Source organism: Nannobrachium achirus (assembly GCF_963921795.1).
Source record: "Nannobrachium achirus genome assembly, chromosome: 3".
Taxonomy (NCBI): domain Eukaryota; kingdom Metazoa; phylum Chordata; class Actinopteri; order Myctophiformes; family Myctophidae; genus Nannobrachium; species Nannobrachium achirus.
The window spans coordinates 60,338,746-60,351,150 of record NC_137812.1 but is presented as its reverse complement, the minus strand read 5'-3'; the positions used below and the strand labels follow the sequence as shown (position 1 = coordinate 60,351,150).

The 12,405-nt window shown below is 42.3% G+C and overlaps 1 protein-coding gene across 1 annotated transcript; it reads right to left on the bottom strand.

Annotated features, from left to right (window-relative positions):
• Nucleotides 1-1,660: 1,660 nt before the first annotated feature.
• Nucleotides 1,661-12,077, bottom strand: r3hcc1l (R3H domain and coiled-coil containing 1-like). The gene is made up of 7 exons (XM_080721163.1): nucleotides 12,033-12,077; nucleotides 11,151-11,644; nucleotides 9,659-9,846; nucleotides 9,329-9,399; nucleotides 9,063-9,158; nucleotides 6,516-6,656; nucleotides 1,661-3,215 (listed from the first exon to the last, which is right to left on the bottom strand). The coding sequence occupies exons 2-7, from the start codon at nucleotides 11,628-11,630 to the stop codon at nucleotides 3,154-3,156; spliced, it is 1,038 nt and encodes a 345-aa protein (XP_080577289.1). The 5' UTR covers nucleotides 11,631-11,644; nucleotides 12,033-12,077; the 3' UTR covers nucleotides 1,661-3,153.
• Between the last annotated feature and the right edge of the window lie 328 nt (nucleotides 12,078-12,405).

Here is a 12,405-nt window from a genome sequence, read left to right as displayed (position 1 = left end):
GATCGTCAGTATTTAAAATGATTTATTAAATTACAATTGACAAATTATAGGGACACATCTGACCACTTGTTATTGTCAGACAATTAAAAAAAAAGAGACAAACACATAACACCATCGAAATGTTTAACAAGTGTTTGGTTTCCTCTCTAAAGTTAATACCCGGTGATCAGTTTGAGTTGTATTCATAGTATCTGGGGGTCAGGTAGCTAAACATAATTCATAATATAAAACAGACACATTCCTTAAATGCCATATCTAGCCTTAAATCAATACAAAATTATTTAAAAAAGAAGGTATGCTTCTAACATAATTTTCAAACACATTCCCAAATGCTTTATCAGCTGGGTCTGCACGCAGAGAGACCCTAAACAGTACATATAAAGAAACAGTGGTCAAATGACAAAAAAAAATGACCATCTCTGGGTTTCATTGTGACTAGGGTGCTGGCTGGCTGGCTAGGGCTGCCTAGTGGCTCAGCTACTGTAGTTGGTACACAGATAATATACTCCTAGTGAGCACGAGGATCCGTGGTTGCCTCCAACGCGCCTTGTCTCGCGTCTCCCTACACCAGGGTTCCCCAATTAGTTTTCCCCAAGGGCCAAATTATGTCTATAGGGTACCAAGCCGAGGGCCACAGCATTGCAGGGGGCGACCGTGGCGTTCCTGCTACTCCAGAGACAGTTCAGATATCGTTGTTGTCGGTTGAAAATCTTGTATGTCCAAAACAGTTAGTTTTGCATTTATCATTTAAATAAAGAATTAATAATAATAATAATAACTTGGATTTATATAGCGCCTTTCAAAAAACCCAAGGCGCTTAAATTAATTAACTAGTTAAAACAGCCGATCTAAAAGCACTCCAACGCCTTGCACCGCGAGGCGTTGTGTGCTTGTAGATCTGCCGTTTTCAATACTTTTGTGCGACGGCCTTGTATGATTTGCCAAAGAACGTACAAATTTGAAGATACGAGATTTCCACCCGACAACAACGATATACTAGTGTTGTTGCTGCTCTTATACCACCATTATTACTGGGGTTGGTGTGGGCCAGACAGTAGCCCCTCACGGGCCGCCTATTGGGGAACCCTGGCCTACACACTGACCTATGTGAAATATAAATGACATAATAAATATTACATTTCACTGACTTAATCCGCAAATAGGACCCATATTCCAGGAAGAAATGTACATACAGGTTTTCGTCATGTTGCTACTAAAATTACTGTCCGTGGGATATATTGGTCTAAGAAATTCTGGTACAATCACAGCAGTTCTAGGAACTCTACACATCAAACAGGGTTATATTATTGTGAATATGGAATTAATAGTAAAAGTACAGTATCTAATATCCATCTTGAGGTTAAGTGATGCCATTGGACTATCATAAACACATCTAACTGGACTGCATATCATGCTATACACAAAAATGTCTTTGGAAAATAGTGCGTCCATTTTACTGTCACTAATGAAATGGGCATGTTCTACTTGATGGATTAAGGCAGCGTTTCTCAAAGTGGATTCCAGGGACTCTGTGGGTTCCTTTATGGGGGTCTGAATGGACCCATGCAAATCTGTAACTCTGACAGTGTAAAAATGGAACCAAATGAACCCTAACGGGTCCATTTGGTTCCATTTGTACACTGTCAGAGTTAAGGGGAGACCTTGGAATGTAAAAGTTTGAGAAACACTGGATTACGGAACTGGTTGATGCAAGGTAGTGCATCAGGGCTCAATAGTATTTTCTGTTTTTGTTCTACATTAAATGTCTTCTCTGAAAATTGCTGATTTACTTGTACTTGTATGCCCCTCGTCTCACGCATTGTGAGCTTGTAGATCTGCTATTTTTAGCTCAAGTTTCCACCAGAATATGCATGCTAGGATTTAACACTGCTCTTTGAGGATTTCCTGATTCCTCTTCCACTCAATCTGAATCATAGCTTTCAGTTCAAGAACTTCTCTATACTTGATGGGGAAACCTACATTAAAATCCGAAACTGCCGCAGATGTCTGATGTGCTGAAGCAGAAATCAGTTTCTAAATCAACCAATATAATCTATACCTGCGGTTCTGAAAGTAGGGTCCTCCTGGGACCCTCAGAGTTCTTGGGGGGAGGGGGGGCTAAAATGAACCCTTACAGTCCATCCGTTCTGTAACTCTCATAGGGATCCTGTTGAAATGAAAAAGGTGTGAGAACCACGGATCAATACCGTATACTGTGTGTGGCAAGCTTTGCACCAGGGCTCAGTGTGAAAATGCATGCAAATTAGTTCTTTAGAAGTTGACTTTAACATATAATGAAAACAACGTGGTTAAGTACAGAATCATAGACGGCGTGTCAAATGTGAAAGTGGCTCCGACACGGAATCAGCGTGGACAGACAGTGTAGCAGGTGACTGCAGTGTCCCTGTTGCATTTGGCTCATTCCTCCACAAGGTAGACATCAGCTCCTCAGGGAAGTGATGGGGAGATGAGGTTGAAAGAAGACTGGTGACATCTGGTGACTAAAGCTGGGCACAGACTGCAGGATCTGGGCCAGATTGACCGCACCGATTACATTTTATGATCGGGAGGAAAATCCTAGATCCAGGGAGATGATCCAGACGTTTGGTCGGGACCACGGCAATGTAAGCAGCTCAAGGAGAAGATGCAAGCTGTCGCCAACACGCTCTGTGAGGTTAAGATCTTTTTCTTTTCCACTGGATTGTGTGTGTGAGTGTGTAGTGGAGTTTTGACGTACGCCAGAACTGGGGTGCATGGCAATGGCACGCAGGGGTATTGTTTGATTCATTTTAAATACAGATTAGCTAATTGAGACCCTAAAGAATATACAAAATACATTGTGTGCATTAAAAGGAAATGACCCATCTCCAGCACCTCTGGTGTTACAAGCACCATTTCATAAGCCTAGTGTGTTGGCATTCTGCAGTCTGAACCCAGCTTAAGAGACTACAAGGCTGGACTGAAAGTGGGTGATGAGGTTGGTGGAGGAGTCTGGATGGATGGATGGGCGGGAGGGGAGGAGTTACTGCTACGGGGTTGAGAGAAACAATAGAGTCAGCAGCTCATTGTCCAGTGTAGAGGAGTAAACAGGGATCACTCTGGTCCCTGCTGGGTCCAGTCATCGGAGGAGAAACAAAAAGCAAGCAACCCTCATCACTCTCCTCCTTTCCCCTCCCACGCATCTTCCTTCTGCTTGGCTGCCAGGCGCTTTTGCTCTGAAAAGCAATAGATCCAAATAGATCACAATGCATTTCCATATATCCATCTGCAGATAGGGCTGTCACAATTATTACATAATCGTCTAATCGTGACGCGCTGTGAGCTTGTAGATCGGCTATTTCCACTATCAATGTTATTTTTTATGTAGTAAGTTGTCAAATATGTCAGTCATTTCTTTGTATATTTAGGTTATGTGTCATATCTACCATGTACTACTTCATAGCCTAAAAGCCAAACAGAAATGTAATTATCAACGACAAATACACAATTAAATCGTTAATCGCCAATTATTTGAGTGACAATTAATCGTCATGTAAAAATGTCATATCGTGACAGCCCTATCTACAGACACCCCCCCCCCCCCCCATCAATAAGCAAACAACTCTAAATCTAGTGATTGTCACCTCCCATGACACATTGCGAGGACTCGCACATGGGAATACTAGGATGTACACTGGCAACTTTGACAGATGTCTGTTAAAGATAACTGTTGACTTGAGTGCTTGTACACTACACATATTCACTCATAGCCTGTTTGATTGATGACTGTACATATCTTCATCCAGATTCCAGATACTCACTGCTGACCAAGTGACTAATACGGACACACACATCATGAGATTCAGTCACAAATACTGTACTTCCAAACTGACTAGTGTTTCAACAGAAATAGCGACAACTATTAAGCTTAAAGCTTAAGCCGTGAAACTTACCAGGATCTCCTTTTAGCTGACCTTGTACCAGTGATTTGTGCTGTCATTTTTCTATTGCAAACTGCTAATAAACTCTTCAATCACAACAACTGCATTTCAATCTGGGAAAGATAGGTAAAAGGGGTCGGAAATGCTATGGGGTTGATGATGCTCATGCATTAGTGCGATATGTAAGGAAAAAAAGGTGACTCAGAATGTCAGCAAGAACAGTTATTTGACAACTATATAGAGAAGGATGTTATAGCAGGGTTGCAATGCATAAACCACTCATTACAAAGACAAATGCACATTTAAGAGTTCAGTGGCGGAAAAACCATAGGCACTGGTCTTCAGAGATGTGGGGGAAAAAGTTATATGGTCAGATGAGTCATCCTTCACCATAATCTCCACAAGTGGGCGTGTGTGTGCATATGTGGCATATGAGAACGGTACAGGCCTGAATGCTTGACCCCTCCAAATCCAATGAAGGGGTCTGATGGCTCCGTTATGTTCTGGGGGCATTTTTAGACAGAGGATATTGAGAGTGATCACCTTTATTCTATGATGAAAATGTACATCCTGATTGAAGCGGTTACAGGATGACAAACAAATCCACAATAAATGAGGTGTCACAGATTGGTTTGACGAGTGCTGAAATTATTTGAATCATATTCTATGTAGGGCTATGTAGTCACGATATGACATTTTACATGTCGATGAATTGTCACTCAAATAATTGCGATTAACGATTTAATTGTGTTTTTGTCGTTGACAATTACATTTCTGTTTGGCTTTTAGGCTTTGAAGTTGCACATGGCAGATATGACACATAACCGAAATACACAAAGAAATTACTGACATATTTGACAACGTACTACTTAAATAGCCGATCTACAAGCTTACAACGCGCCGCATCGTGAGCTTGTAGATCTGCTATTTCCACCATTTCTGAAAATGTATGAACATTGACGATTATGACAAAATAATTGCGATTAGACGATTATGTAATAATTGTGACAGCCCTAATTCTATGGCTTTCACATCAATCAAATCTCAACGCTTTTTTTTTTGGACTGACATGTTCAGCGCTCCCTACCACCATCATCAAAACACCAAAGAATGGGGTTCCATCCCCACAGTGTACTTCCAGAGACTTTTACAATCTATGCACATTGAATCTGCTCTGGTGGCTTGTGGCGGTCCAACAACGTCTTACTAAGACACTTTGTTGGGTTTTCCTTGAAAAGATTCACTTCTCAGCATTCATTGTTGACAGACGGTACATCTATCATTCATATACTCAGTGTTGACAGGCCGTGCATAATCTACTGTATGCACCATAGATTTGTTGTTGTAAGACTTTCATATATTTCCTGCCAATTGATGTATACTATCTCTATATTCATTCAATGTACTGTGCATTTCTATTCATTCATAAACTGTACATTATGTTCACTCAAGCAGATATCCAAGAACGGCAGCATATCCTTTGTATTGCATCTTATTTACCTTGGTTTGGTTCGACTCTTTAGCTTTCCTGAGTTTAATTTTCACTACTGTTGCTGCTATGACACCAGATCTTAAACGCATCTTATCTTCATGGACCAAAGTGTCAGTTGTAAACCGAGCCCTGCGTAGAACTTGACGTGGCAAACGTGCCTAGCACACAATATTCATTTACTGTGTGTTGTGATCTCGCAAAAAGATCACACAATAGTGCGTGTTCCAGTGCCAGGAACAAAGGACCTATTTTTAGTTTGTTCTTTTCAAGGCCCTAACTTCAGTGCTGACTGGCTTCTTAGTGGACAGCCACTTGTGGCTTTCCGTGCCCCTATATACTTATGTTCCTTCTGCGAAGGGGAAATGACTGCTACACTGATTATAGACTTGCTATGATCTGCACAGCAATACAGAACAGAAGGGATGGACATCAATGTCTCAAAAGTAACAGCTTGCAATACTGCTCTCATTTTATCTGTTAAGGTTAACAACGGCTCCCACTTGTGGCAGAAAACGTGCAACACAAGTATGAGGGAAACGTGCAACACAAGTATGAGGGTTGTCAGTTGTACTGACAACTGCTTTGTATTTTTTGTGCTAACTGAGTGTGCAAGGTCTCGCTACCTGCTTCACATGCCTAGAGCAATTTGGAGTTAATGCTTTTGTTTGTTTGTCACTGAATAGAATTGAAAACCATCCAGTGACAGGCCCATGTTGCCAACAACATGTCTATTAGATTCCGGGGGTGACTGTACACAGCCTGACAGTATTTCATTTGACTGCTGTTGACCACGGTGCAGTCCCAAGTGCTAGCCAACATTCTAACACATAGACATCTAAAGGTAGACACCTCCTCCGGCTCTGGGGCGTTGGTAAAAGAGGACTGGCAAGCTTCCGGAATTCTGAAGGACGCTTCCTTCTGCGTCACAGAACGGGATGCTCGGTAGGCCAATCAGATGCGAGACTCCCTCTTTCCCACTACAGTGCCTTCCACAGTTCCGCCAGTTCTGTTTTACCAGTCGCGCCAATGAACTGCAGCGGCGGATGAGGTATCTAACTTTGTATATCTATGTTTAACATCTACCATGATATGTCTGTGTTTACCTCTGGCCTCCTGGAGCTTCTTTTTCTCAGACTCACGGTCCTCCTTGGTCTGGTTGCTCTTCACACCCAGGGCTCCGATCACCAGCCTGCGGGCCAAAGCTGCACTTGTTTGGGGTCGCTCCTTAGCAGGCAAGAGGTAATCTGGAGGTTGGTTTAAAAGACACGATTGTTTTTTGCTGTTAATACGGATGCAATAGTGATGCAATAGTGATGCAATAGAAATGGGCCTTACGGTCCCATCCACTTAGATTTTTCTCCATAGTATAGTTTCCCCATTCGCCCATTGAAAATCAAATGTATGGCCAAACTGCATCATTTATAGGTTCATAATCTTTGATACAGGAACAGATTACCGTAATACATTACTGTCACAACCAATACATTTAAAGCAACAATACACATAAGTCAATATGTAACCAATAGTGATGCTTTTTTTCATAGCCCGCACCACCCACAGACCGCACGGAACGTAACCCGCCCACGCCGCAGAACAATCTACAAATCAACGAATCCGCCCGCCCCGCAACCTGCATTTAAAAAAAAGATGGCATATCATCTCCACAATAGCTCATCTTTATATACGGCTCTTCTAAGTACCCAAAGTCGCTTTACAGAAAGGTCTACAGACAGTAGCACAATATTGTCATAGGCTAAATAAACAAACGTGTTGTTCAAATTCTGGGTTTAGCCTATTTGACAGCATAAAGACATTCATTCAAAGACGTTCATTCTCTCTAAATCGCGGGGGCATCGTCGGGGTAAGAATGGCGTTTCAGGTTTTATGTCAATCATATTTATACAGCGCCTCGCACTTCAAACAGACAGCAAAAGACGGACATTATTAAATCCTGTTGGTTATTGATTAATCACCAGATTGGAGAGATTCGAGGTGAGCGTGGTTCATTCAGAAATCCGTCTCACTAGTGAAAGTTGTGTTTCAAATCGTATCCGTTGACTGGCTGCCTGGTTATATAACTTGACTGACACAAAATATTTATAAACAGACTTAAAACTTGCTCGCTCATGCTCGTATTCAAAACGTTGTATTCTTATTCTTATAGGCCTACTCTTATTAAGAATAAAAAGCAAATAAGAGCAGGTGATTATTCTTATTTCTTTTTTGCACATGAGTGGTGATAACTCGCCCGCCACCCACCGAATTGAGTCTGAAACCTTGACCCACCCGCCTGCATGCGGGCGGGTGGGGGAACCGGGTCGGCCCGCGCATCACTAGTAACCAATCACAAGAGTGCAACAACTGATGTTTTGTTTCGGTTGCATGCCGTGGCGCCTTGTTCAAGCTGCGATTTCAAGCTACAAATTTCAACCTCCTGCTATGTGTTCCTTAACATTCTGCACTGCAAAGTACTGCATATTAGATACACAAAAGGCTGTCCTGAAGAAATTAAGTATTTCACCATAAAACAATGATCCACCCTCAATCAATAGAAACGCAGAGCCGCTCTGGACACAGGAGCACTGATAACATCATGTACAAAACCTTCTACCATCGCTTGCTCTTGACTTTCACTATTCAACCGTGGGCGGTGCCTAGCCGCAAATTGCAACACTAGATATTTTATAATCGGATGAATCTAGGGTTGCAATACCTCCCATAGGCAGCCAATGCATCAAAACAGTTTTTTGCTATCTGATTGTATTAAACGACTTCAAACTCACCAATATTGTGGCTCTATGGAAAGCTTGGAATTTACTCTTTCTATCTGCAAAGTGTTTGTTTCAGAAAAATCCACAGTAGAAATGTTATGAGTTACTTTCTATCCAAGAAATTTGCTTCAGGTGCTAATTTTTTCTAAGTCCTGGAGTTTGGAAGCGCTCGTGGAAAATCCCTCAATCTAGTGTTGCAATTTGCGGCTAGGCGGTGCCTACACTCAAAGCTATGATGCCTAAATCTAAGAAATTGTAGTCATCACCACCTCACTTTTGGCGAATAGGTAGTCTTGTGTATCCATGACATTTGGAAAAACACAATTCTTATTCAATTACCTGTACAGTTATAATCCCTGATCCTGTCAAATGTCAGAGCACTTGAATAAGTAAAACCAGGTACCTTGATGAAATGTGTCAAGGTCAAGTTTATTGTTATGTCCTAAACTGGGCAATTTATGTTACAGCAGATAATAGAATCTCTAAAACACAGTTAACATACTGGTACATAAACAAGATCCAGATGGTATTATTATCTGGATATTGTGACCATGTCTATGTATAGATTTTTGTTTTGTTTTAGTGTATTAGAACAGACATAATTCTTCCAGAACCACAAGGGTCTCATAATTATCACATGCCAATGTCTAGGTACGATGTGAGCAGAATATCACAGCATTGAAGGACCAATAACCATTAGGATAGTATACTTATAATACTTTGTTTTTTAAAAGCCTTAAACTCTATATAATGTTATTTAACACTTAAAAACATACTCTTTCCTACCAAAGTTGGCATAGAAATTAATCAATCTGAGCTAGCTCACAATATGCTTAGAGAGAATCTCTGAATATGTTTAAACCAATATGTGATGCAAACCTGAGCAGCTACGAGCTTTGGCCTTGGTAGTGGCAGACGATTTGGAGAGAGGCCGCACCTTCATCAACGGATGTTTGGACTTCAGGGCCTCACGAGCTGACACCAAGAAGAACAATTAATCATACATATCATTCAGTGATGTTAAGCGCCTCTCAATATAACGAGTGCATTTTGAGATCATGTACAAGTCTACAAGACTATATAATAGAAGAGAATTACACTTCGTTACATTCGAAAAGTAACTGTTCAGTCCTTTTTATACCAACCTGCTATGGGGCTGGAGAAGAGGCCCAGCGCATGAGAGTCATCAATCCATTGGATGTCAAAACCTCTCTGTCTACACACACACACGCACACGCGCACACACACACACACACACACACACACACACACACACACACACACACACACACACACACACACACACACACACACACACACACACACACACACACACACACACACACACAAAGAGGGCATAATTATGTAGATGTGCTTCTCCAACAGCAGTTAAGGGAATTCTGCACTTGCGTACACTTGAAGCCTTGTGAGACATGAATGCTTCGATTAGTACAACCAAATCATCTTGTACTTACTGGTAGGACTGAAATGACTTGATGAGATCGTCTATCTTGAACTCAGCTGGGAAGTCGTAGATCTCTATGATGTGAGACAGCTCGTCCTCTCGGAGGTCGATGTCTGCATCTTCATCTCTGTCCATGTTGTAGTAGTCAAACCTGGCCTCCTGGATTGACTTTTTCTTCCTGCCCTCCATCACACCCACCTGAATGAATGATGAGACAACAAAGGACAGATAATAATAATAATGGATGGCATTTTTTATTTTGCTTTTCTAAGTAAGTTGAGAATGAGCAAGTTGAGAAAGAGCTTTGGGTCCATTCATTCATTCATACATTGGGAAGTGAAGCAGCGAACAGTCGACCCCAGCGTCCTCTCTTCCCACATTCCCACACCAATGGTGGAAAGCTAGCACCGACCTACGCATTGGAGGTAATGTGGGGTTCAGTGTCTTGCCCAAGAACACTTCAACATGTGGACAGGAGGAGTCGGTATTCGAACCGCCGACTCATAGATCATTAATTGCGACTGTAGGTCGCAAGTTTACTATGAAAACCGGCACATCTTGTCCAGGTATCTCTGTCTGTATGTAGGTCACGTCTGACACTGTAGTTTGTTCCCCTGACACATCACTGTGTAAAAGTCCATATATGGGTATTCCCCAGAATACCTTTTATGCCCATATGCATATATGAAGATCCCTGATGTCATCGATATACATCACTGGCCAGATGGCCAAGACATAGCCCATATCTGTGTGGCTGGTTCATATAGGGATCTCCATGTATGGGCATAAAGGGATTGTATGTTGTGATGTCATGGGAACCACTCTAACAGATTCCCTTTTATGCACATATATGGAGATCCCTGATGTCATCAATCATTAAGCCCATATCTAACAGGACTTCAAATGGGAATGCCCATATATGGAGGAAGACAGCCCATATCTGTGTGGCTGGTTCAGACAGGGATCTCCATGTAGGGACCGTTTCGCTGTTACTACGTGACGTACGTGTCATCTTTTCGACACCCAACTCTAACCCTTACCCTAATCCTAACCTCCGTGGGGTGAGTCGTTAACCCTCCTGACGCTCCTTTGTCGAAATGACGGTTGTTCGAAAGATCAAGATTTCCCCCTCCATGTATGGGCATAAAACGTTTAGGGATGTACCATATAGAGTACATGGATCTCCATATATGGCTACCAGGGGTATATGGTTAACTGGTCCGATATACATCACTGGCCAGATGGCAAAGAATTGGCGCGACCTCGAGGTCGCATGTCGCCCTGAGGCGTCTACAGCCCTGGGGTGTGGGATAACGGGCCATGACATGTGTATGTGTATACAATTTGCAAGGATGAAGAAAGAGACAATGTTCAGCAAACCTCCTAACAAACCGTTTTCTACTAGTTTTACAGTCAGTTTTCTCTTCCACTTTGCATAAGTCAGATTGATCACTGGAGTCTTTCACCTGGCACCACTTAGTAAACTTAGGTAGAGCACTCACCTCTTCAAGAAGATGTGGCTCCAGACAGTCCCCATCATCGTTGAACAGCGTGTCCCAACTCTCTCCCTCCTCCTCTTCCACTTCCAGACGTGAGCTATCCTCCGCTTGTTCTCCCTCACCGGCCGAGGCGGTCTGTCTGGGCTCATCCTGTACCCGCTCTGCGTCCTCAGCAGGTTTGGCATCACCATTCTGCATCCCTCCCTGTTCTCCTGCTCCTTCAGACTCCGCTTTATCCCCAACCCCAGCCTTGCTCTTCTTATTCTTAGCATTCTTCCGCGCCTTGTCTGTGTAACGAGGTCTGGGTTTTGGTTTGGCTTCTCCCTGGCTTTGGGGTTTCTCCTTTGATGCTTCCTGGCGCTGTTTGGGCTCATAATACGCTTTATCTGGTTTCTTTGAGCCTGAGGGAGTCACAGCTGAGGGAGTCACAGTTGAGGGAGTCTCAGTTGGACCACTGTCTTCCTTTGGTGCTTGCTGCTCCATTGTCAAATGATGATCTATAACACAGCAAACAGTCAGTGGCCATTATGGGAAGATGGTGAAAACAAGGTATAGAAATGACGTCATTATATCTCATGTTACACAATTGTTTTTCTAACATTCTGTTCTAACTCGTTATGCTAGTCTTTACTTTGGTGTTCACATGTTTTACTTTCATTGAGATTTTACTATTTGACCGAAACCCGACGCCTACATTCGAAGCTGGAGCAGCAGAAATGACACATCATGCATGATAGCCGATTACAATGCTACGCTACTTAGCGATTTAAGATCCATCAAACACAAACGCAATTCATTTGCAAAGCACGTATGCTTCCTTGCGGGCTTGTGCCCTCTTACCGATTGTTATTTAGATTATTTCATTTCAAATCACAGGCATTTTACCAATAAATGAGGGAAGATGTGTGACTATCCAGCATCCACCTACCGCTGTTTGTTTGGAAGCAGATTTTTCCGTCGCGCTGCTGACGCATTTCAGGGGTGTTTCGCAATGGATTGTGGGATATGGTGTTATTTTAGGAAGTAGCCGGACTACAACATTGGGCATGTGATATTAATGGAGTCTATGACATTTTGGTGCAGATGATTATTTGGCCGTGCATAGAAACGAATACGTTTAATATCAATATTAACTATTCTAGTTTAGGTCTAGTATAGCCACACATCTGAAGCCACATGACTTTCCGCAATTTTGTCATCATACTTGTCTGTCCCACATCATTTGACATCCCATTATGTTTTAGATGCAATTTCATCC

Bases quoted from the DNA above. Each gene is read 5' to 3' on its own strand.
- r3hcc1l (XM_080721163.1), bottom strand. From the start codon at position 11,630: ATGGAGCAGCAAGCACCAAAGGAAGACAGTGGTCCAACTGAGACTCCC. The intron at 6,657-9,062 runs GTTTGCATCACA...ACCAACCTCCAG, and splicing joins CAAAGCTCGTAGCTGCTCAG to ATTACCTCTTGCCTGCTAAG. The intron at 3,216-6,515 runs GTAAACACAGAC...ATTGCTTTTCAG, and splicing joins GAAGCTCCAGGAGGCCAGAG to AGCAAAAGCGCCTGGCAGCC.